This window comes from Cydia fagiglandana, chromosome 1 (assembly GCF_963556715.1).
Source record: "Cydia fagiglandana chromosome 1, ilCydFagi1.1, whole genome shotgun sequence".
NCBI lineage: Eukaryota > Metazoa > Arthropoda > Insecta > Lepidoptera > Tortricidae > Cydia > Cydia fagiglandana.
The window spans coordinates 2,694,249-2,722,200 of NC_085932.1; the positions used below are offsets into that span (position 1 = coordinate 2,694,249).

General features: G+C 37.3%; 1 protein-coding gene across 1 annotated transcript in view; it reads right to left on the reverse strand.

Moving 5' to 3' along the window:
* Nucleotides 1-740: 740 nt before the first annotated feature.
* LOC134675069 (hemicentin-2) overlaps nt 741-27,952 on the reverse strand; it is a 225,935-nt gene continuing 198,723 nt past the window's right edge. Inside the window, exons 9-13 of the mRNA XM_063533259.1 lie at nt 22,798-23,205; nt 17,833-17,966; nt 10,251-10,434; nt 4,270-7,703; nt 741-4,142 (exon numbers count right to left, since the gene is read on the reverse strand). Coding sequence (XP_063389329.1) covers nt 7,537-7,703; nt 10,251-10,434; nt 17,833-17,966; nt 22,798-23,205 — 893 coding nt within the window. The 3' untranslated portion in view covers nt 741-4,142; nt 4,270-7,536. The remainder of the gene's footprint in view (nt 4,143-4,269; nt 7,704-10,250; nt 10,435-17,832; nt 17,967-22,797; nt 23,206-27,952) is intronic.

A 27,952-nucleotide genomic window follows, 5' to 3' on the forward strand; every position in this document is an offset into this window, starting at 1 on the left:
TCCGATGTCCTTCCGCGGGCCTCAAACTATCACCATACCGGCCGGCGCTGGCCCATCGTGTAGAGGAGCCATCATGCTGGCGCTTAAGTACCTCTCCCAGCGTATACCTATGTAGATACTGAATCGATGGCAATAGAGGTAACGTGACCAGCGTCATGGGCTCGACATTCTGGACAATGTTCTTCTCATAACTTAGGTAGCAATACCTAATTTTAAATACCAAGTCCGGTGCTCAACAAAAATAAAATTAAGTTTATTCCTCCAATTTTCTTTTGAAAAGATAAAGCATGAATTTTATTGCAAGTACAGTGGAGTTACAACAAGCCAACGTTCCTAAAATATATTTACACGACTTTAAGAACACTGACTATTGTCAGTGTTCAATAATAAGAATAAGATCTAAAGGCTTGTAAAAATGTTTGAGAACTCGACCGTATGGGTACATCCAGCATCAAATACGGGCAAAGTGGCCAAATATATCGGAACAGATGTATCTATATATGTATATACAGATGTTAACTTCTACGGTAACACACCTAATGTCAATAATGTCATACTCAATGCCATCATCATCATTTGACTCTGAAATTCGACGCTTTTAACTCGCGATTAAATAAAATGTTTTCCATTAAAACCCCATTTTATGAATACTTACCAAAGCACCTTGTTATCTGATAAATTGTAACTCGTTTAGGGATTCCATTCAGCAAATTGCAATGAACATAAATGAAAGGCATTCACACGTAAAATCAATTTATTTATACAATTCATAATATTTACAATTGATTTCGTATTCGTACATGTAGAGATTACATCAAATTGAATGTCTTGGATTTGTAAAATTACTTACTTAAATATAAAATATGGCTTATTTTCGTTCTTTGACGTTTATCGTAAAGTAAGTACTGTGGAACCTTAAAACTATGTATTTGTAAAAATATACAAAAAGCTAACTAATAAAAAATAAGTAGATTCAATGTAGACTTCATAGTCGAAGAAATGAAGAAAGCAATTAACTATCATCGCTTAGTGCCATCCCACACTAGCGTCTCCCAAGCGTCGGCGTCAAGGCAAATCTATGGCTGCTGTTCGACGCAAAGTTGGCGCAACTGCGCAGCGACGCCATTTTCCATAGCGCTGACTAAACGCCTACGCTCAAAAGAAGCTAGTGTGGGTGGCCCTTATTTTTAGAGACGAGTATGAACAGATCAGATTTGATATAACATATAAACTAGCGGTCACCGTATAAAATGTAAGGGAATAAATTTCTATAGTGATGCGTTTTTTTCACTCTCTGTTTCTCTAGAGGAATACGTTTTGTATGAAGCTTAGCAGTCTTTATTCACTCGTCTCTAATATCGTGACTAATGCACGCAAAATATAAATGGCTTAAATATAACGTATTTGCGTTACTAACATTTGAATACAAAATTGGCGCGACGCCGTTTAAGTCAACCGGGATAATTACGACTATGGATTAAATTTGCGTTTTCTAAAAGTACAAGGTAATGGATAGATGCATTTTTAATGTGAACGCATTTAGTCCATCTCACTGTCGCAAGTTTGCCACGGATACAACTGTCAATTACACTGATTTTCTTTTTATATTTTTTTAAGAAAACGCATTAATGCCAAAGGTATACGTTCGTACTTACCCTGGTTGAGCTTATAATAATTAATAAAATAACCTTATAAAGCACTCGCCTTTACCACACCCACACGAATGTTAATACAAAATCAATTTATAATAATATTAACTGAGCTTGTTTTTACAATGAATGCTATTAAACAGCCCGCCCCACGACTCCCACGGACTTTACATTCTGATCGCAGGTTTACTCTAATTAATAACATAGGGATTAATCTAGTTAACGTATTATGTGATAAATGAATTAATACAAGTATTGTTTTGTATAATAGGTACCAAATAGTATTGTGGCAAGATACGTGTATTAAATTTCAACAATAGATATGTCTAGTTGAAAATTACATTGTTTTAGACTCTTATTTGCACTTACGATTTATACCGACAATTATATATTTGTTTTAAGATTATAATTCATAGATTTTTTATTGATTACCTACCTATTCGATGTTTTCGTAAAGTAGAGAGGGTGGTGTTAGTGAGTAAATAAAATGTTACCAATTTAGAGTCAGCCTAGTATTAGGCTTTACAATTTTTCCTAGCGTGCAAAAATACTCACACCCGAAAAAGTTTATTGCCCAATCAACAAAGAGAATATTGTTTATCTCATTTTATTATGATATTCAGCGTGGCGAGAGTAATCAATAAAGCTGTCAGCGCGGCAGGCATATCTCCAAATAGCAATTTTGGGCAATCCCTGACAAATAATCCCAGTGACATTTAAATTAAATTTTACATGAAAGAAATGCCTACGCTGGTGGTTATTTTCAGTGAGGATTGAAATTAGAAATATACTTTGAATAACGACCCGCTTGGCATTCCTAAAGATTCACAGTACCTATGTACCTAAAGTGTCATTCTATGGAACTTGCTATGTAAACAAAAGTCACTAGTAAATTCATCACTAATAATAGGTACAGTCGCCATCAGATATATCGGAGCAGCCAAGGTGTTCGCAAATATCTATTGCCAGGGCGTTAGAGTGCGCGTTCAGATATTGTGAACACCTTGGCCGCTCTGATACATCTGATGGCGACTGTACCTAAACTTGGTTTTTAAATTGGCTACAAGGTCAGGCATCCGTGGGTCGACCATCTCGTCCCTGACAACTGGGTCGGAGGCAGAGCGGGCTTTACAAACTTATTAACTAACTTCAATCCAGCCGTAAAATATTAATTAGTTCTAATTTACGCTTCACAGGCAAATTAAACATTGGCTTATTACCCCCTTATTCGTAAAACTTTGCAAACTTTTCTGAAATTCTCTTTCCAATAAACACAAATTGTTATGACATAGGGACAAACTTGTTGGACTTGACATTTTTTTATAAATAACGCCAATACTTAGTGTCTAAATAAGTTGCGGTATTGGTTTTAAAAAAGAATATCTTGACTGGAAATAATGGCTTAATGCAATTGCCAATACAATCTCTGAACAATCCAATGTTAAGTTTACATGATTCTCTCTCCACTGCCGTAAATATATTTGGTATATTTTGTATATTTGTGAATTACATTAGCTCGCTCTCTAACTTTAGTATGCTAAGGCAGTGGGCACCATTCCACTAACCCGGGGTTAAACTGTTAACCTAGTGTCAAATTGTATGGCTAACCATGGCAACTCCCGGTTTAACCGGTTAACCCCGGGTTAGTGGAAGGAAGGAAGGCAAGTGGAAGGCAAGTGGGCCTAAAGGACTCAGCCTTTGTCAGGATGGCCGAGTTGCAAATTGTGTTAAATTGATTGTATCCTTCATACAAAGCATTCGTGTGGGTGAATACATAAAGACGAAGTTAACGGTTTAGAATCGTCATAACTAGATAATAATTTCAATAAAAATATACTTTATTTCATATTACATTTAAGGTGGGCCCATTTCTAATATTTAATGATGTGAAGTATTAAACAAATGATCCCTAGGAGGCATATGGGTAGAAATAAGAATATTACGATGGGTAGCGCGTTGTCCAGAGTGAGCGACAACTTAATGCCAAGTTTGTGACACCGAGGATTGAGAAAATGAGAATAAAATGATATCCAGAATTAGGCCATTATATTTAAAGTACACTTTTTTCTAATTAGGCAATTTTTATGTTATTTCTAAACAGAATAACGCGCTCTTTCGATCCTAATAGGAGGAAAGAAAGTGTTTTATAAAATGGCCCAATTATGAAATTTATGAATGAAGCGTTACGTACGATATAAATCTGTCATTATGAAATGAAGTAATTTAACACATGTAATCAGTTTTGTAACGAGATGGGGTTCAAAATCACGTCGCGTAACGTGCCATCGTGTCACTCTTGACGCGCTCTGTCGCTCACAGTGGACAACGCCTTAGATCAAAGGAGTGTTCACACAGCCGACGGGATGACGTGACGCTTGATGTGTTTGGGTTAAACACTTGTTAACATACATCAGAGACCGACGAACAAAGTATCTCTTATTCTACACATCTAAGATGCACATTAATACATGAATGGTCATGTACCATCACGCTCTGCGATTGTTGCGCCATTTAGGGTTCTAGCTAAATTGGTTGTTCAATACTTACGCTATAGAATTTCCAATTTAGCAAGAACCCTAAATGGCATAACAATCCCGTGTGGTGACTGTACTTGTACTACTATATGGTAGAATTCTAGTCCCAACCCCATATATGTGTGGCTATGTGCTCAGTCCTTTAATGCAAATGCTCTTTTTGGCACATATTTGGACAGAGGTAACACAATAATGAAATCAAATTGTGCTTAATATTTGTACTAAGTAATTATAATGAGCATTAATTTTACAGAGTACGTATCGAATCAACCTGTAATGTAATTAATTAAGTGCTTGTGTCAATTAGTTGTTTGATGGCTAATGAGCAGTTAATAGCGTGAAACTTGTGCACATTATAAATAATTTGTGGATTTCTAAGGCTTATTTTATAAGTCGCCCAAGCCAATTAGATGATAATGCGTTGGGTGCTGGTAGCTTACAAAATATTGTTTCACTGACGGATATGTCTAAAATATTTTAGAAAAAAATATCCCGTTAAAGTTGTCTAGTTGGCTTGATAGAGTTATAGTGAGCCTATTAAAAAGATTTTAATATTATATGTACGTGTAAATCTTCTTCTTCAGAATCGTTCCGTCCGATCAAGTATTTCGTATATTATCAAGATCGAAAATTTTAACGAATCTGAGTTAAAAAAAAATGTACAATATTTAGCAAATCGCTAATTTGCATGAGTGTCGGGGAACGTAAAATTCCAAAGGCAGTATGCAGCGACCGCAGGCCGGTTCAAACTTTAGCAGCAACTCCAGCTTTTGATAGCACGGAACTTGCGAGCGCTGCTGCTTAATTCACTTCATAATTGGACTTTCAGATTTTAAAAGTTAAAGTACTGTTTTAAACATATAACTTGGAACTCGTTGCATAATCTTAACTTATTTGACAAGCGCAAGTGAGTTAGTGCTGCCGTTTTATAGTTGTTATAATGTATTATGATTGCGGGTGAACATGAGATCAAATTCCTAACGTACGTCTGAAGCGGCAATAACATTCTAGAATTTAATTTAACTACGTAAAAATTGGTTGAGACAGTATAAGTAGTGCACATTTTAATATTACGTTAGTGGCAGTTTCTTGAGTACAAACTATAATAAGTATATAAATATAATATCATTTTTACCATCGCAGGTAGCCGTTTTAATTACGTTACCTCGAGAAAAATAAGATGGCACTCATGTTAAGATCAAACAAGAGTATTTAAATCAAATGACTAAGTTAAATTTATACACCAAAATGTAATTAAGTAGTCGGATTTACTCACTGAATAATATCAGATAGTAGAATATTATTTTTAAACATAAACAAACACAAATTGAACATTGACAATCATTAAACATATTTAAAATACAGCTGCCTCAATAGAGAATGACAAGAAGACTTATAATTACGCATTATATTTACACATGTGGAAATATGACTTTACACAGTTTAGTTAGAGCAACGTATCCTAACAAGATCTTAGACGGAAATGAGACAAATAATTGGAAAACCTATCTATCGTTACAGCTATGACAGTCTTCACCTCGCGCGTCACATGACATCGAGACTGACGTCTTAATAAATTCAATAGTAAGCTCATTAACGCAATCTTAACATACCTTTTCTTAACTACGGTCCTGTCAGGCGAGCGTGGGCCGCTCCGTTATAATCCGTACCCCCACTTTTATTTAATCTTAATGAAAATTGTACCTACGTAAATTGTCTGCCCTTTTTTTCTTCAATTAGCGTCAAAAGAACTCGAGATTCTAGGAAAAAATACATATAATGTCCAAAATTTTAAAAAGTAAGGGTAAAGGGTTAGAACAACCGACGCGACGCAGACCCCAAACTACACTAACTAGCCATCTTACTCTGATCATAACATTAACAACTTACAAACTAAATTATACCTATAATATCAGCTCCGCCATCTTCTAAAACTTGAAGATTTAACGGGAAATATACATCTGTAATTTAGATACTACGATAAAAGAAGGTAAAAGTACAACCTCCGTTCAAGTGATGTCTACAGACTGAGCCTGAATTATTCACAGGATTAACATTGTTTATGATGTGACCAACGCTTAATTACGTATTAATAATGAATGAGCGTGTACACCGGGTACACGGGTACCCGAGAATGAGTTGGAATGGCTGACAGTCGGAATTAATCCCGGTACGTCGACAATAGACACTTCAAAATTAAACAAGCAAACAGGTATCTTACAGGTGCGTCTCAGTGAACGCGCAAATATGACATTCGCTAACCGCTTATGTACATAATAGTCACTAGTGCACGCGATACCTTAGCGATCCTTTTGCAGTTTGCGAATGACAAGCGGTCATCGACATATATCTAAGGACGGGTACCTAATAAGAATGCGATCGTGCAGTCTAACGCCACAACGCGATTGGTTGACGCTTGATGAGTTCGCATCACGCGCGTGATTAGTCGCAACGTAAATATATCATTTATATATCTAAATATTGCAACTTCAAAATGGTCTTTCGACGGCATCCATTCCACGCTCACCGTTAAAATACCTATTTCAACGTGGCTTATCAGTCTCGTTTGATAGTAATACAGGTGAATTACGTTGAATTGAATTACTTTGTGGGGTGAATTACGTCAATCACAAACAGAAATTAGGTCCGATCCAAAAATGGCTGTAAAATTATTCGATTGTACGTATTTATTAGCCAAGAATAGATTTTGATAATAAATTTGTATTGAATTCACAACAAGCGATCGCCATATGTGGCGTCTTATCACAATTGACATAAATCACAATTGGGCATGGACACTACATTATAAAGCTCGTGAATAAAAAATCTGACACTAGTAAAGTATTCGTGACACGACTGTGGGGCAGCGGGCTTGGACGGCAGTTACTTGCGAATTAAAGTTCACATCAACCCACGATTGTAGCATAAGTCTGGTGCTTACGTAGCTCCGGAGTCAAACAAATATTCGTCTGTAACTTAGTCGCGGACGAAGTTACGCGCTAGTGCTAGTTAGGCTAATTCAGCGAATTGCCTCGGCATGTGTGAAGCCCAGCGTTCACACAAAGACACAAGTGATTATGTTGTTTTTGTATCCCAGATACCTACTAACAAGACCGTTCGATTGGCCAATCTAACAAATTTTTGTACAAAAGCTGACAAATTAGGTAGTAGATTGATCAAAGGAACAGTAATTTTAATATCCGAAACATAAAAACGCAGCTTATCTCGTAAAATGGTTTAACAATGATCATTTGACCAATTGGTATGCGCCGTACAAAGCAGCATTCTGAGGCGCTCATTAAGCGTGAATGCTAGGCTTACAGCGGGCAGGGTCGCCATGTGCGGGGTGGGGGCTACACGATGATCTCGCGGATGACGCGGCGCGCGCGCGAGTTGGGCGTGGAGTACCCGGACTCGAGGGACTCGTCGTAGCTGAGAGACAGGTGCGGCGGCTTGTCTTCACCGCCTGCCTCGCCGCCGTACGACTCTGGGAGGCCGCTCACCTCATGGTAAGGGGATTCTGAAAGGAATACATAATTTAAGCCCTTGTTTCTAATGCCGTATCAGGAGCTGGAGAGATGGCATTCTTGCCATCCGAATAGTTACTCCACCTATAAAGGGTAGAGTGCCTACTTTAATCTGTTATTGGTATCATTTTGTTAGTACCCAGCGCATCTATCTTGCTCCAATATAAGTACGACCGGAGATGCACAGGGAGAGTGATGTTAAATTGAGATCAAAACGTCGATTTGAAAAATCGAATACCTATGCCTCCTGAGCTCATAAAAGTCATAAATTCCGGATGAAGAATTTAAACATACATGTATACTATATACTCAAGGCCTACTAAGCAAGCAGGAAATTAAAATCGAGTTATCATTTATATTTTAAATGGTTTCTGATGATCATTAACTGCAGCCACAAATTACTATCGTACATTAATTATTCTAGTTACAAACTCATTAAACTAATTTATCTAATGCGCATTTACTAAATCACTTTACTACCAATTATTATGAATTTATAAATTGTCTACTCAACAAATCCAAATACCAATTTAGTTATTTTAAATTACAGCCCAAGTCAGATTTGTTAAATTTGAATTTCCACAAAGTGAATCTTAAAACAGAGTATTGATTTAAATGCTTTTAAAGGAAACTAGTTGAATATTGAAAATGTTCCAAAAGCAGAAAATCATTTTGAGAAATACGTTGGATAAACTTCTAGAATAGTAATAGGTTTCCTGTAAAATTTATGAATATTAATTACTTCAAAAACAGACTTCAGATCGACAAGCTAAGCAAGAATACTTCGGGCAATCAATTGTGTAGGTACGGATCTTATTTTGATGAAATAACGACATTTGAATAAATATTGAAATATAAATGCAGATAAAATATGCTTGACATGTTTGTATTAGATATACTGAATGAATACTATATAAATGAATACTGAATGAAACAATTATACATTTCATAATGTCAAAGGATGTGTTGCCATTCTAAGAATGTATTATTGAGTTGGCTGAACTCTGATTAATGTTTACCTAGAATTTATTCGCATCGAATATCAAACTGTTATCCAAAAATTTTTGAAATCATGTTATCTGGTTCATATTAATAAAAAAATAATAAAAAATAAAGCGTAAAACCAATAAAATAAAGCAACTTTAATTCTTAACAAGTGTAAAACCTAGGCCATAAAACATAACGCGATCACAATAGGGAATAATAGGCAAAGCTCTGCGTAGGTGGCTCCACTAGCACATACAGTAAACTAACCTCATTGACATCATTAATGACACATCATGCATCACTAGGTCAATCACATGGCTACCATGAAACACGACAATAGAAAGTTCGGTTTCTGCCTCTCTATCACTCTTGTTTATTCGATCGATAGAGAGGCAGATAAAGAAATTTCGCATTTGCGGTCAGAAATGGAATGTTACTCTAAAAATACAACCTTACTACAGTTAGACCAAGAAAAGTTTGCAGAGATTTTGATAGTCCTCGCAGTACACGTGTTATTTTAAACGTGAAACTTCTATGAAATTTTGACGTATAAATAACTCTTGCACTGCGTGGGCTATCAAAATCGCTGCAAGATTTTCTTAGTCTAACTCTAGCCGCTCAGAAAACTATAAAAAATCCATTGCATTTTGAATCTTTATATTGATAATTCAAAATTGCAAACGATTAACAAAATAATCATGTATCGTTATTTTGTATAGATTGCCATAGTCAGCAATAAACACGTTTTTCTATTTCGTTCCAGTAACAGCTTTGACACTTCAACTGAGCCGGATAACAACGCGCATGCTGTGAGCTGCAAGCTCGGAATTATGTCCGAGTCAGTTGTTAGTGAAATATCGGCTAGATACTGCATTTCTGACAAAATACAGCTACGGATTTGTAGCACAATCGAACTAGGACCACAGAATAAATAATAGTACTAGGTACAGAAGACTCACTCTCTAACAAAACGCGTCTGTTACGATCAGCACAGATATGGCCGTTAGGTGGCGACAGCGCCACGCGCGGCTTCTGGCTTTTCCCAAAATTGGGGTGGAACGGATGTACGTTTAGCTACCTGTAGCAAAGCGACGAAATCGCGGAGTGAGCCACGCCTGCAAGGACAAAGCTCGAAATCTCTAGAACGGTCCTAAAATTTAGTATGTATGATAGTTGCTTTTTAATTTCCACGCCATTTGATATTTGGGGAACTCAAAGGAACCTAAGTATATGTAGATTCAGCAACCATTTTCTCTAAGATGTACTTTTTCGCAGAGTTATGTAGGACTTTTTTATGTAGAATTTAACAAGCTCTAATGTTGCCCTAGTCCATATTCTCATAGAGTGCGTAGATTCAGAATACCTAAAAGACGAATTTCTTGTGAATACATACCAAATTTCTGGACTGTTCTAGAGATGTTGAGCTTTGTCATAGTTCGATTGTGCTAATGTTGAAATGGATAATTTTAAACGGTTGGCATTATTTGTTGAGTGCGCCTCGAAGAAACCTAAAAAACCAACGTTGCTCCATTCATGTGACCTTAAGCCCTCACCTATATGCTGTTGCTTCTTAGGCTTGTGCACTTGCGCGTACGGGTCCGAGCAGTACTCCTGGCGGCTGGGGTTCTGCGAGCGCAGGCAGTCGGCGGTCGGCGCGGGCAGCGGGTACGGCGCGTAGTCGTCCATGGCGCCGTAGCCGTGCGCGTCGTAGCCGTAGTGGCTCTGGCGGTCGAGCACCTGCGCGAAACAAATGACAGTCGTTACTTCTATATACTACATTGGCTCGCTCCAGATGCAACCCTGATACTGACCACGATCCTCAGACATGAGGAACCGACCATAGAGAGAGACTACTTTGGCAGCAGTTTAGTAAAAACATGATTAGGTATGCCTCGGCCACAGAACGGAGCGTGTACGCTCGCCGATCGACATTATGTTAGGAGTATTGTAACATTACTACGCTCCAACATAAGGAATACGGGACGCACTGGACCCCTTCGGCAACCTCATACTAAAAAAGTAGGGTGTACTGCACGCGCTCCAATACCAGTTGTCTTAGGCGCCCTCATGCTGAAAGAGTAGCGAGATGTACGGGGGGTAAATTAAAATAAAATATCCGTCGTTATCATTTTGGAACTTGAAGATGCTCGTCTAAGTGGGTACCCCCGCAGGTAATAGTGAAGATAACAACATTCAAAACTTCTGATATACTGAGCTGCACAAAACTTGTGTTTTAACCGTTCCGAAACTTTCCGCTTATTTAAATATGGTTTAATCCGTCAAGCCAAATTAATTATTCGAGCTTAATTCAAATTCTATGTTACCCGTTTAACAATTAAAGTTTGCTTCAAACTTAAAGTAAGGTGCAAATTTTCACGCAGGGGAGATACAGCCGGCACTAGTTCTACTATATCTTATAGGTATATCTATTGAAATCATTTATGGCAACTTAATTAGTTCATGTATTGCATAATATTAATAATATCTGTAAGTATTATTTCACCGTTTGTGCCCAAGTAAAAAACCGGGCAAGTGCGAGTCGGACTCGCGCACGAAGGGCTCCGTACCACAAAAAAAAAACAAAAAAAAGCAAAAAAAACGGTCACCCATCCAAGTACTGACCACTCCCGACGTTGCTTAACTTTGGTCAAAAATCACGTTTGTTGTATGGGAGCTCCATTTAAATCTTTATTTTATTCTGTTTTTAGTATTTGTTGTTATAGCGGCAACAGAAATACATAATCTGTGAGAATTTCAACTGTCTAGCTATCACGGTTCGTGAGATACAGCCTGGTGACAGACGGACGGACGGACGGACGGACAGCGAAGTCTTAGTAACAGGGTCCCGTTTTACCCTTTGGGTACGGTAAACATTAAAACATACAGGGTTGCCCAAAAATACATTGCCAATCGGCCTCCTAGCCTAGTCTGTAGTGACCCTGCTTACGAAGCAGGAGGTCCAGAGTCCGAATCCTAGTAAGAGCCTTTTATTCGTCTAGTACCCACAACACAAGTCTCATTGAGCTTATTGTGGGACTAGATCGATCTGTGTAATATTTCATTAGTAGGTAGGTATGTTTTATTTTTTATATAATATTTAAGTATTAGTTTCATTTTTAAGTAGTTTTATTTTAGTTAAGTTTTTAGTTTATAGTTAGTTTTAATGTTTTTTATTATACATATTTGTTGTATATTTGGCATTTGTAATTATTGTACAATATTTAAGGATTACTGTAATATTAATTAATTTATTATTTACTGTGCAATGTGCGTATTATTGCTAATATTAAAAAAACATTTGCGATTGTATAACTATACGAAATTGTATTGTCTTTGCCAAAGGAGAACATTAGTGTTCGACTAAGCCCCTCACTAATAAGCCTGCCAAAGTTTCAAGAGTTCTAACAAAGGTGCCTAATAACGCAAAAACCTTATGCAGCTGCTTTTTCATCGTTCAAAGGTCTACTCAGTTTTCCAATACTTCTCTTACTCGCAATTTGCTAAAAGTGTAGTGCTAGAAATACAATCGAAAACTTTTCAGCGAGGAACATTAAGAAAGCATTAGCTCTAGAGAGCTGGGAATACAAATCTATATTATTTTAGAATACGAATATTGACTTTGTTTGTTAAATTTATCTAAAGCTACCGCTGAGTCAATATACTCAATCGGCGCGATTCCGGAAATTAATTAGAGATTAAATAGATACGATATAGTAAAGATTATCTTTACTATTCCATATCTAGTGAATCTCTAATTCATTTTCCGAATCGTGGCGCCAGCCGCCATAAGGTATCTTTTGCCATGGAACGTCACATATCGTTACTATTTATAATTATTAAAATTTCATCACTATTTGCTCAAACAAACATTTTCTCCGTTTTCAATATGTCACATTGAATTATTACACTTTTTTGCTGGAGAAATCCGTTGTTTGCGGCAATATTATTAATTACTTTTATGAGTCAAATTAACATAACGGAATTCGTATCTGATCGGAAATGTATGCCAGCATGAACTAATTATGCGGTAGATTTTATCGACATACACGTATAATTAAGAGTTTAACTAATTTGACTTTGCCGCAAAATAATTATGCATATAAGTAAACATTGTAACGTAAACAAAAAGGGTTAAAATACTATTTGACTAACAAAACACGGTTCAAGCCTCATCGCCTCCAATGTCCGAAAAATTCCACTTACGTAAAATACAAAAAATAATGTCATTATTGCCATATAATAATACATATATTATTTAATTGTTGATAATGGAATGGGTTAACAAAAAATATATATATATTTGTAGTTGAACTTCACAAAAATATATATTTTGAAAATGATTCCCTAAGAGCGTTTTCACATTGTCCGATCCGATATCGGATGTCGGATATGACTAACAAAGAAGCAAAAAGTAAAAAATAAATAAATATTTTTTATTCATTTCATTAATGTTTTTATTCAAAAGAAAGCGTTAACGCAAAGATACAAGGGCTTGGTCATTTTAAAGCACCTGTTTTTATCCAAAGGTGACCGACATCCGATATATCGGATCGTATCGTGAAAATGAAAACGCTCTATTGGGTAAAAACAGACGAACAAAAACGCACGAAATCGCGGGCTAAGGCAAGTCAGATATACAAGCTCTGAGGGGTGAATAAGTAGGCCATACTGAATAACTTTTACTATGGGGCCAACCCCGAAATAAAAATTAAATCTAAATCTATCGAGGTAAAACGTTAAACCTTGCGCTATCGCCAAATCTCCCGTCGCATGGTTCGCGCGCCATATCTCTTGTTCCTTTCTAATTTCCTGTCTGTACCCTGAAGTAAATGTGTAAGTGAGAAGAGTGATAATAGGCACAGGGCGGACACGCCATACATCAAAAATCATTTGCGTTTATATGTGTGCGCGGAACATCTGTACACGCGTCATTGTGTATGTGTGAGTAACGGCTCGATTCGGGAAATGAATTAGATCTCTACTAGACCTCAACAAGTTACGATATGGATAATTTAAAGATATCTGTAAGATAGATATGTCAAATTTGACGTTTCTGCGATTCTGGACGTCCTCTTGAACGATTTCGACAAGTTATGACTTAGATATCCAAGTCACATCTAGTCGATATCTAATGTAAATCTATTTGATCTCTATATCGTCTCTAGATCTTGTGATTATCTCGTTTCCCGAATACGCGTGTCTGTCGCTTTACTGAGAGGACGCCAGAAGTCCGCCAGATTCAAGTCGCGGCCAGTCGCGGGGCGAGGTAATGCGAGTCGAGGCGGGGCGGTGCGTGGCCGTTCTGTATGATAATACTATTACTTACGGCCCAATTCGAACTTCAAGATACGTCAGTTAATAGATCTCGAAAAGGTATGAATTAGATATGTCAGTGTCAAATGTGACATTTCTTGAAACAAAAACGTCACTTTTAACACTGTCATATCTAATCCATATCTTTTCTAGATCTATTAACTGACGTATCTTAAAGTTTGGGAATTGGGCCGTTATTCTGTGATACAGGTACTACGCGATCTAAATAGTAGCACTAAGGCCCCCCCCCCCCCCCCACATCTGGCGTCTTTCGAGCGTCGGCGTCTGTCGGCGTCGGTCCAACGCTATGGGAAATGACGTCGCTGCGCAGTTGCTTCGACGTTGCGTCGACGTCGGCCATAGAATTGTAGACGCCGACGCTCGAAAGACGCCAGATGTGGGGGGGGCCTAATAGTACTAATACCTATGTAAGTATACATACATATATCACTCGTAATCGTGTGGTGAGCAAAACATGAACCAGGTACTAACACATTAATGCTCTATATCGGCACAATATTCACGCAGATGCTGTTTAATTGATTTCAACACGAAACGTCCTATCAGTCTTGTGGTTGACGAAAATCGCGCGTGTTTGAGTTATACGCAAACAGATATTTGATTTTATTGATTTCGCCCGACCAAAATAGACTTAGGTATTTAGCTCTAAACGAGTAAGAAATTACTTATGAACGAGAAAGCTCCCACATTGAAATCAGAAAGCTGTCAATTAGATTATTTGCCAATAAAAAACCTATACATCAATATATTAAGACTAATTGGAGAGGATGGAGCCTAAAAGGTTTTAAAGCATCGATCATGATTATGGTTATCACCAATATCCTATTACGAATGTGTTAAAAAAACTTTATTATATGAATGAAATTAGCACTGTGAAGCCAACTGAGGAGTTAGTCGCAATTTTCAATGACACCCAGGTCTTAACAAATAATCAGTTGGCACCTAAGGTATTAAAATCAGCTCAACATGCTGAGATGGGGCCATTTCGTGGCACTTTAATCTTATTTTGTGTTTTCTTTTATACTATGTACTGCCGGCCTAGCCAAGGTTACAATCGCTATCGCTTCGACAGCGAATAGCATTATGTATCTCTATCACTCTTCCATATTAGTGCGACAGCGACAGTTGCGTTTCGATCGCTACGGAGCGTAAGCGATTGGTATCTTGGCTACGCGGCCTGTTCCGATTGTTTGTGCTTACGAATAAATCTATTCTATTCTATTCTCAATAGTTTCTATGAATACAATACAAACATACTTTTAAAACCGTAACCTTTAAGAGAAGCGTAAAGCCAGGAATTTAGAAAGGAACTTGCGACGCAAGATTTAGCGTTCGCGCGGGTTTGTTCTAATTAAGTACATATATCTCGACAAATCCTGATACCTACATAGAGCTGTAGTATTTATTATTATATCATTCCGCTATACCGCAGGCTATAATATACATATACAAAGAGGGTTCAAAGGAAAACCGCAGTGACGGGCTTTAGATAATGTTGAGATCAATCGTGTGAGTATAATATACACGATTATATATGCTAAGAATTAAAAGTCAGCCTCCGAAATGTAATTATGTACGGATCGTAGCTAAGTAAAATTGGTAATTAGTGGATATTAATATTATCAAATTATCATAATGGGTACCTGATGTTCTGCAAATTCATTTTTATACGAGTAAGGTAGAAGTACTAGTGCTCGACGCTGCCCTAGTATTCGACATGGGCACTTTATGTCAAAGTAATATAGGTTAAATTTGAACGGCGAAGATTTTTCTGTATTCAAATTTAATCCTTGTCACTTTGACATAAAGTGCCCATGTCGAATACTAGTGCAGCGACGAGCGCTAGTACTTGAATGAATGAATGAATGATACTTTTATTGGAAACACACATACACAACAACATTAAAATAGGCTTAAATCTAGGTAAATTTGAAGTTACAGTGTTGCGAGAGGTTCCAAAAAGGACACACACAGCATGTGTCGCAGCACATGAGTAGTGTTACGACGCTGATTTTCAGTGTACCCATTGACACGTAAAACAAACACAAAACAACACAGAACATAAAAACAAAACCGAAGCAGAATACAACAGAATGTGCGATTGACACGGTAATTTATTCACAATATAAGAAAACTGAGACATGTTATAAATGCTTACATAATACATAAATAAATATATAGACTCTAAAGCACAGTAGTCGGTACAAATACAGGTGGGTGTAGGTATAGGTCGGCTAGGTGGAGATCGTTTGTTCCTTGAGTAGGTGCAGTTTCAGTTTGGATTTAAACACGTATAGTGAGCTGGCATTTCTTATTGGTGGTGGGAGATTGTTCCAGCAACGCGTGGCTGCGTACCGGAAGCTGCCACGGAAACTAGCCGACCTGTGCCTTGGACAGATGAGGCGGGGGGCTTGCCTTATGTGTTTACGGGAGAACGTTAGTCTTTCGTAGAGGTAAGTTGGTTGTTTGGTCAGCATAATCCCGAACAAGAGTGAAGCAAAATGTAATTTTCTACGGGCCTCCATCTTAAGCATATTGCCACTATTTAAAAACGGTGTTACATGTGTTCTTGGTGGAATCGGAAAACAGAATCTGGCACAGGCATTCTGAAGCCTCTGCAACTGAGTTTTTGCCTTTACTTCTGCCTTAGTTATATTATACACCGTGTTTTTATTGAATTCCGTTAACTTCGGGGTATGGTTAAGTACGTTTAAGAGAACTAAATGGCATAGTTATATCTCAAAAAAAAATCTTTTGCTTTTTTAGGAAAAAAAAATACATTAAAAAGTAATTACATGTAGCATATAGCGTTGTTGTAACATGGACATTACATTTAACTCAACCAAACAATTGAAGTCTGTGACATATCAATGTCATTTCGTACATCGATCGACCGAGATTGTACTTAAGTTTAGTAGCAAATGTATGAACTCATTCTAAACACTAATCAATATGTAAACCGGCCCTAAGGCAAGTGTACACACTTGTAGAGGCATTAGAGGAAAAATATAAATTATTGATTATCTCCGAAATGGAGTTAATTAGAATATCGCTGTCTTTGAGAAAGTTACTTGATTTAAGCTCAGGAATGCACCCTTGAAATTAACGGAAATAAAAAAAAAACACGGTGTATAATCTTGTTTAACGTAGGTAGCAATTTGTCGCTTACCATAAGGACGAAATTTGCTTGTACCTTTATATGAATTCAGAATCCTGCACCGGAACAGGCGGCGCAACAGAAAACGGTGCGGTCTAAATTGTATTTAGCTTTTAAAATTTTGTTAGTTGCCTTAGTTGCCTGATAATAAATGCTATTTAATTGATCGAGCGTTGCGAAGGTCTCCGTTTCATTTCAGCTTGGGCAAAAACGGTTTCGTATGTCCGAATGTTCTCCTTTGCAGGTCGCATTCCTCAGCCGATTCTCATGAAATCTTGTGATCAGGTTTGGTAAATAAATAGTAGTTTCCAACGTTTCAGTTTTTTTTAAAGTTAAAAATGGCGGATATTGGCATAAAGGAATTAAGCGCCAGTAGGGGTCATGGCACTTATACTATTGTAAGTTCGCTGTGATAATGACTCAACGAAGTCTTTTTAATTTTTACAGTTTTTAAGCTTATCGCGAATGCTACAGCTCACAGAGCCACCAGTTTCATTTAATTTACTGACCTGGTGCGGCGGGTGGGAGGGCTTGGCGCCGTTGGCGGCGGCCATCTACATCTGCCACAGCGAGTCCTGCGAGTTGACACTGCCGCCGTTGTTGCTGTTGGTGTAACTGTTCTCTATGTAGCCATGTTTACTGACCTGGTGAGGCGGGTGTGAGGGCATGGCGCCGTTGGCGGCGGCCATCTTCATCTGCCACAGCGAGTCCTGCGAGTTGACGCTGCCGCCGTTGTTGCTGTTGGTGTAACTGTTCTCTATGTAGCCCATGTTTACCCCTGAACACAAAAAAAGTACGGTTATAGTGGGGCGAAAGTGTTAGCAAAACTAAAAGTGTAAAGTACTAGTGCTCGGCATAATGCCTAATAGATGACACCTTGCTGTCACATCTATTGACAATGAATTAAGTTTCAAGATGAAATGTACTGGGATCGCGTCGAGCACCTGTGCGTTTACCCCACCGGGAGGAAAGTACGAAGGATTTTGCTTAAGATGTCATAATTATGTTATTTTGATATCATTCTATTGTTAAATGACATCTCTGCATGTCAGCATAGAAGACTTGCGCCATTAATAGGTCCGTTTTGTAAATTTTTTACTAATCATAAGCGTCAGTTTTGTGCCCGTTAACCGACAAAGTTATGGTGTCCACAGTCAAATTAAACGTTCAATAAAGACAAGCAACAACTATAATAGAGTCGCTTAACTTCAAACTCGGGTAAATTCATCTGACAGATTATGCGATTTTGGTATTAAGAAAAGTTAGCTAGTAGGGTAGGTATTTGCTGAGAGGGTCGAATGGATTTACCCGAGTTTATAAAGTTAAGCGACACAATTTGTATCCAATTTACTGATTTGATAAATTGGTTATCCTCTGACATAGCTACTAACCGACTTTTTCGAAAATTATGTTTCTGAAAAGTTTAACATGTTGTTAGGTATTCGAGAAATTATTCGATCGATCGATTTTAATATGTTTTTAATATCTTATTGATACTAAATACAAGATAGTATATGCGAAAGTCTTTCGTGCTTTTCCGAGCTAACTATATACAGGGTGATTCCGGGGTCGTGGAGCAAGCGATCAAGGCATGATACACAAGCCCATACTGAACAACTTTTACTATGGGACCAACTCCGAAATCGCGAAAAAAAAAATTGGTAGTTTCATACATTTCGGCCGATCACATGTTGTCGTGTTCTATGGGAAGGCCAGTTTTTTTTCGCGATTTCGGATTTGGTCCCATAGTAAAGCCAGCGATCAAGGCATAATACAGTGATCGGCCGAAATGTATGAAACTACCAATGTGATCGGCCGAAATGTATGAAACTACCAATTTTTTTTTCGCGATTTCGGAGTTGGTCCCATAGTAAAAGTTGTTCAGTATGGGCTTGTGTATCATGCCTTGATCGCTTGCTCCACGACCCCGGAATCACCCTGTATATATCATTATTAGAGGGCGGAGTACCGGTGGCAAATTTCACACAAAAGGTATGGAGTCGTTTTTATAATTATTATTTTAGGCTTGAATAATAAAATTATTCATTTACCTAATGTACTTAGTATGGTACCTACTCGTAAATTGGAAGTAAGTACTTAACACTATGCACTAAAATTCCGATAGAAGAAAGTTTTCTGGTAATAGATATAGTTAGGACTATTTTAAGCCTCCAAGGAAGTGAAACCGTGCGAAATAAACTCGAATTGGTTCTAGATAGAAACCCAGATGCTGACGAATTAAGGAATATGATTACAATGGAAAATTATAAACAAGTCCTTAAACATGCAACCATGACATCGGTAGATGTAGAGCGATCGTTTTCCACTCATAAATGGATCTTCAATAAATTAAGAAACCGATTCACTCCGAAAAACCAGGAACATGTGGCCATAGTCCAGTCATTATATAACATGGATACGCACTTAAGTGTAGATTGTCAGGAGGACCTCGAACACATAATTCCAGTCCTCAATTGTGATTGAATGGTCTTGAAAATAATATATCGTTTGGCAGGTATAACTTCTTAGTCTAGTATTTAGTACCTAATGATAATGTTCTGATAAGAAAACATATTATTATGTATAATAGATATTAACAACATATTACATTATATTTGTATGCTCGTAAGATAATTTCTATAAGTTCCTAAAAATTATTATGCAAAATTAATCATTTATTCGTTATTTATTTAATCATAAGAATACTTAGGCGACTCCATACATTTAGTGTGAAATTTGCCACCGGTACTCCGCCCTCTAATCATACCACTCATATATCATATTACTCGACAGGGATATTTATTAAATTGTTTCCCATATAGTTTTAAGTCATAATCAAAATGTATTGCTTGTCCGCATTTTTTGTAGGCACCATTTGTTTTTTTTTCAGAAACGCGTAAATTTTCATGATGCCATAAAACAAACCTAACCCATCTATAGTAGGTAACCTTACGAGAATCCTGAAAAGTTAACGATTTCAGTTTCAGGACTAATGACAAACATTTAAGTAAAAACACTTTAAATTTAAATATTATAATTAATTTAAATAAATAAATTTAAATTAATTATGACTTCAAACTTTATGTCCAACAAAGAGACCCCACTTAATACATTCGACAAAAGAGGACACTGGCATGCCAAGTTTTAATAAAAGGTACACACCTTTCCGCCTCACGGTGTCTGTGGCTAGTCCTCGGTAGCACAATGGAAAATACTTAATAAATGAAAACATTCATTTAATTTAAAAACGATCCCCACAGACCAAACTCAAACTAGACGGGGCACATAAGATAATCGAGGCCATCACACTTAGGTAAAATTTAATGGGAGCGTGACCGTTCGTTTTTTTTTGCGACCACAATGAAGAACTTATGTAAGTAATTTTGAAATATTTATCCTAATTAAGCTTAACCTTTTCACCACTAAAGACGTTAACTGACGCGCGCGGCTACAGCCCAATATGTGACGTCTCACGGGTAAAGGTACCTTATGGCGGTTGGCGCTTACGCGATTATTAACGTCGCTCCAATATTATTGCGGCGCTATGTGACGTAATCGCCAGCCGCCATAAGGTACCTTTTTCCGTGGAACGTCACATATCAACCTTCGTGCATTTCGACAAGGTTTGACAAGATCGGAGTGGCGTTGAAAGGGTTAAGGAATGTAACATGGGCTGTCATAGTATAAATTAGTAGGTACATATATGTAGAATAGAGTCTGGCTACTGAAATTTTACCCAAATGTTTGGCGGGAAATTTAAAAAATCTTGGGCTGGTCACACTTTGTGTAGTAGGAATTATAGTTTTGATACTAGATAATATTTTTGATTTTCTGTGCACACGTAAAAGGTACCTAAGGATATAAGTTAAATATACGTGACGTGCACTCAAAGTCAGCTCACATAATTTCTACCACCATGTCAAAGTACAGACAATGATAAAAACATATAAACACTTTCTCACCATATACCATTGTAACAAGGCGAAAAATTAAATGTAGTGTAAATAAGACCTAGCTCAATAATACCGTAATATTAATCCATCACAAAAAAATACATAAATACTATGCGAAATATGCTAACTGCTAAGTATCAAAATATTTATAGAGCACCAACCTTCTAATTTGTTTACATTTGTTTATGAGTTGTAAACATTGCAGTTTTTTGTTCTACAACGCTACACGCCGACTTCGCACATTTTCGTAATTATTTACGAGCTTAAAATCATAGTTTGCGAACCTCACTCAGTATAGACATTATTCATATTATTTAAAATAAAACCCTTATAAACCGCAAACAATTTGAATGAATGACATAAATTGACAACTGATTTTTAGCTTTTTTTTCAAATCATAGACAATTGGTGATACAACAACGAAATATCTGTCAACAATTTTTGGCTAGCCAGACTCTACAACTCAGTTGCTCTGCTTGAATCGTAGCATTTTACAAGTATTGCGCCTATGCGTGGTGACCTCGTGCTCTTTGTAAACGCTTCATTATGCGGCGTCTGTATCTGTGCTCTGTGACGCTCCCTAACAAGTGTACGGAAGCGAAAGGGATTCGACGCTTATTTATTATATTTGTCAAGGAACCGTAATCTAAATGTACTTTTCCAACTAGACTTAAAGGCTACTGAATCAGTGAACCTCGCCTCTGACCTTGTTGACATTGGCGTTATTAGGTATTTGACTTTCACCGGAACCTTTTCCGGAAAGAAAGAAAACCATTGAAGGAAAACATCGCGAGGAACTCGGTGTACCGTCGTCTACTTGAGGAAAGAGGTCGATCGCTTTTCCATACAAACGTAGTCTCCAACAATTCTATTCTTAAGCCTGAGAGAGACTCCACACTAGCGTCTTTCGAGCATCGGCGTCTAGTCAGCGCTATGGAAAATAGCGTCGCTGCGGAGTTGCGCAGCGTTGCGTCGTGTGGAGTGATATAATGATAGTGGGTTAAACGCCGATGCTTGGGAGACGTTATTGTTTTTGGGTGGCCGTAATTGTAAAAATATTATATTTATTATATACATATTTTAACCGCTCACCTATGGGCGGTTAAAACTTGCTGTCAATATCAACAATTTACAGTTTCCCCTTTTAAAAGAGGATGGGAACCAATTTCGTAACTAGTGTTTACTGCAAAATTGTCATAATAGCGTATGAATTTGATGCCGACTCGATCGACATTGCCTACTATTATACTTCTTTAACTTTGCCTTTCTTGAAACACAAGTGATTGTCTACCAAACCCCAGTCTCATATGATTAATAATGGTTACGTTCCATTAGCTATTATGAAAAGGCATCAGCTGTTTGGCGGAAAATTACTATTTCGTCAGGTGACACCCAAAACTCGCTAATTACTACCACAAGTTAAGAGCCATAATAATAATAATAACTCCACGGCCAACTTCGCGAACCGCGACTGCTGTCAACTCCGAAGAACCATATTGGACCGAACAAGGTTGATTTTTGTTATTATTATTTTTGCAACGTTCGAGTTTTTGTTGTCACCTGACGATTATCATGTTACAAGCTAGGCAAAGTAAGTGCTAGGCAATATCGACCTAGTTTACTTCAGTTGAAATGAGAAAGTACAAAAATACTTACAGTCAGTATTAGTCATGTTTTGCGGATGCGACTGCGGTGGCAGTTGCCCGTGCGGCATCGTCTGATGCGGCGCTAAATGATATCCATAACCGCTCTGTGACGCGTATACAGCACTCTTAGAATCCTCCATAGCTAGTGCTAGCTCCATAGAATGTTCTAGTGCCTTGTTCTCCATCCCAGAGCTAGGATAGTAAGGCGGGGGCGCCTGATTCTGAGGCGTCACCATCGCTGGTCTCATAGAATCCATCTCATAGTCTTTAGCTGTCTCCTTCTTGTTTTCGTTGCGTTTGCAACGGCAGAACACGAAGAGTAGACTTAGGAAGAGTAGGAAGACTAGGCAGGAGATGAGGATGGCGACGAGGGTCGCTGTGCTGAATGATGACGCTTCTTTGATGTAGGGTGGGCCGACTGTTGAGAGAAAAATAAATATGTTAACACGGTGGACAAGGTTAATTATACTTTTTTTTTGTGGTTACACAGTTTGGTCGACACAGGACCAGCGACTGCTTTTTGTGTGAAGAGATTGGTCTCGTGGCCGAAAGGGCCACGTCACCACCAAGGTTAATTATACGTTAACTAGCCAATGCCTGCGTAGAAGGAGTTAAAACCGCCTTACCACGAGTTCGACACTGAAATATTCGCTAAGGTCTGCGTAACTTACTTTCTATACATCTCGCTGCGAGATGTACCTACTTAGCATCTAAGTAGGTATTATGGTTATAATAAATAAATGTAAACGAGTACAAGTTTAAGTTTATGATTTCATAGTATATTACAATATAATGCAATACAATACCTCAATAAAAGAAAACAGTACAAAAGACAGCAGACGTAAACAACAGGCGGTCTTATCGCTAATATCAAAGAGAATATATTGTAATAGAGAGGTAAAGTCTAAGAAAAAAACGTGCCCCTCAGTTTGACAACCAAAACAGATGGCGCTGTACTCCGCCATATATTTTGCGGTCACTTAGTTGTCAAACGTCAACTTTTGACAATCAGAGTTACCGCAAAATGTATGGAGCTGTACAGCGCCATCTCGTTAACCTGTCAAATTCGAAGCACGAAATTGTCTTAGATTTTACCCATCTTACTCAATCAATATATCTTTGCTAATATTAATTACGTACGATAAAAGTTTAAATAAATAAAAATAAATAAACAAAGTATAAGTACCTAAGGTTAATACAAATAACTTTCTTATATCTCTTAAGACTTAATTGACTAAAGGTACGTATGTACATGTGACGTAAAGCATATATGTAATTTTTTTTTATATCTTAACCTGTGTGTTTTTTATATCTTAGCTAAGGACTTTCTAGTTTCTTTAACATATTACTAGATTAGTCAAAGCCCTGGCTATAAAATTGCACCGAGTCTATAACGTAACGCTCCAACAGTAAACACGGTACAGTCAGCAGCAGAAGTTGCTAAGCGGGCGAGGTGTTCAAAATTACCTTAACAATAAAGTCGCGTCAAGATCATTTTGAACACCTCGTCCACTTGGTTACTTCTGCTGCTGACTGTACATTTTACTTCCTTCCGACATGCGATATCGGACCGGACAGTGTGAAAACGCTCTAATAACCGTTTCTCCTTGCTCTAGCAGGATATACGCCCGGGGAGCTCGTAATTCTGTCAATAACAATTTATCGTGGTCTATGCGACCAATAACTCCAATAACACTATTACGGTCAGATTGGATCAATAAATGCTAAATGGTCCGGAAGTCTGGATCTATTTCTAGAACCATTCGGCATTGAATTAATATCAAAACTCAAACTGAAATTTGAATTTACAAACTGGTTTCTTGCCCGTCTTCGTTGTTAATTTTTAGTTCGATAGGTAATAGAAAGAATAGAGTGATTTTAAAACTTAAATCGATCAGCAAGGTTCGGATTTTTCGGAATACTTCAACTCAAGTTAGGATTCCATATTTTTATTATCTCTTCTTTTATATGAAGAAATAATATTGTTTTAACATACTTTCTGTGGACAGTACAGTACCTATATGTAAGTCTCTTAAAAGCGATACTGGCACAGCTAACGCAATACATTGTAAGTTACCAATTTTTTTTTTTATATTTTATTACATTGACTTCTTTTAAACTAAGATTAAACATTAGTAGGTAAGGTCAACCGGATATCTTTTAGTTATGAACCTAGTTTTAGCTAGTTATAGGGGGCGTCGCTTGCAGGAGGAGGGTATATGTATTTAATAATGCTTTTTAAATGTTCGTTTTATACTTCATCTATATGTAGATACAGCGTATGATTTCGAAATGATTTTACGATAACATATCCGGAAAATATTTCGCCTTAACTTTTCACCTCCTTAGGGAATCTCACGAAAAATAAATTCTAAACCGTGTAACTTAGGCAACTGTCAGACCGGCAGCGATCAACGAGAAGCTACCACGAGTAATAATTTTTTGTGAGCTCCTGCTTTCTCATAGAAAAAATAGGTACCTAATGCGAGTAATGTAAAAAGTCACCGATAAATCGTTACTAACATTATAAATGAGATAGTAAGTCTGTCTGTCTGTTGATAGTATAAGGATATAAGGTTCGGGGAAGGACAAAGGATAGTTTTTATGTGGTTTTTATCAATCTCCATCACGCAGACGAAGTTGCGGGCAGAAGTTAGTAATAAATAAACTATTTTAAAAAACAAACAGTTTTTCTAGAAACATTTCTAGATCTTACTTAATTCATACGGGATCAAAATATACCCGTACGATTCTTATGGGAAAGTAACCAATCGCCAGTCGCTTCCTTGCCGCCGGTCGGACACCTTGCCCCACGAGGGTATATAATATGCATATTGCTAAGTGCTGTAAACATGAAAACGTACATCAGCCCTGACAGCTGCTAAAATGTTTACGTATTTCCGTATTTAACAATAAATATATAAACATAATATATGTAACGCAGTAATTTAGTAGAATAAGCTTACTTAAGCATTTGATCACATCTCAATTTTCACCCTGTATTCTGTAGAGTACTTATGTCCCCCTTATTCATAAACGTTTTCTAAAGTTGACAAGCCAATAATAATCGTTTGTCCCTTTCCGACGTATTGGTATGCTGGAAAGGGACAAACGATTATTATCGACTTGTCAACTTTAGTTAACGTTTATGAATAAGGGGTTATATGTTTACAATACAATACTCTTTATTGCACTGCACACCTCACACAGTGTACAATAAATGTGCAGTAATATAAACAAAGACAATAGAGGTAACAACAGGCGGTCTTATTGCTTAAGAGCGATCTCTTCCAAACAACCTTTAAGCATCGGAGACAATAGAATTAGAATAGTTTAATTCGTCTTTAAATGTTATGTTTTGTTGTTGTTATGATTGAACAGATTAATGAATCATTCCTAGACCAAACTAGATATGGTTGTTGTTTACTTAACAAGCTTTTATTTAACTTGCAATGTTTGTTTAATACCTAATATAAGTATGTTTGTTTGGGTCAAATATTCGATTTAACTTACTTACACATCACTACACCTTATAAGACAAAGTCCCCCGCCGGGTCTGTTTGTGTTTGTTCGCGATAAACTCAAAACCTGCTGAACGGATTTTCATGCGGTTTTCACCTATCAATAGAGTGATTCTTGAAGGTTTAGACGTATAATTTGTAAACCCGTGCGAAGCCGGGGCGGGTCGCTAGTATGTAATTTGCAACTTTAGTTGGGTGACAATGCGATATTATGGTGTTATCGAGCTGATGGACACAGGAGGTGGCCATAGGAACTCTGTGAAGTTGATGTGCGTGGAATTCACTCCCTCTTAATATTAGACAAGCCCTGAGCAAGTTAGCATTCAAGCGGTTGCTACATAACTTACATAAGTATCTGCTGAAACAAGAGTTCGAGTAGTGTCCATCATTATATATTATATATTATGAGTATGTATGAAATATGTAGTAGCATAGTAATTATATATATTCTAGTATATTTATTTGTGTATTCTATATGTAGTTTATCAGAATTATTAGTTGTTCGTTGTTCAGTTGTTTTCCAATCTATTCTATATACATATAATAAAGCTGTAGAGGGTCGAAAGTCTGTACATGGAAGATATTTGAAAAAAAGTTGGCTGGGGATACTTAGAATCGATAACAGAACACGTTCCAACAGTTTCTAAAATTATTGTCTGTTTATCTGTTTGTCTGTTTATTTGAACGCGCATCACGTGAAAACGGCTGAACGGATTTTGATACAAACTTTACTAATCTGTCGAGAAAATCTCCGGCCAGGTTATAGGCTATAAAAATTTAACCCCTAAAAGGGGGGGTAGCCACAACACTCGCTTGATTTAAGTTTGCCCCTGAATCTTATGGCGCTACTTAGGAAGGAGGGGCAAACTTTTTTCAAATATTTGCTACCACTATTGAGTACCCTGGTAAACTAACAGATGGCGCTGAATTTAATACGTCGTGACATGCATAGCCACCGAGGAAGGATTTTGCCAAATTAACTCTAAGCAGCTCTAAGTTTAGATGAGGGGGTACGGATATCAACAAATTTAATTGAATAATTATGTTGATTTAATAATACAACAAAATTAAACGACAGTATATCAATTACCCCTCATTGCACAGTGCCATCTTTTTCACGACTGCCCAAAAAGAGAGAGAGAGAGAAAAAGAGACAGAGAGAGAGTATGTATTGTGTTTTCAGCGTTCGTGTTTGTATGTAGGTATATATTTATTTATGTGAGTTTCTTTATTCCACCATTTAACTTCTGAATGCCTTAACCGATTTAGACGTACGATACATCATTAGAATCCTTACGTCATCCCGGGTGAGATGATGAGAGAACATGTGACGACATTATCAAACCAATATTGCGGACTTAATACGCCATATTACGCAACCTTTAGAAAAAATATCGTGCAAAGCATCGAGTAGGGTATCAAAATGAAGGGTTGTGAAAGCCGATTAATAATATATATCCAACATGTGGGTTCAAATTTGAGTTTAAGAAAGTACGAATTGACAAAAAATGTTAAGAGAAGCTAATCTCATTAAACCAAATATTATTATTGAATGGGATACTTATTAAAATACAAAGAAGGCCTGATGTACGTGGCGCGCTGCACGCGGTTCAAAGCCAGGCGCCCTCGACTTTCTCATATTAA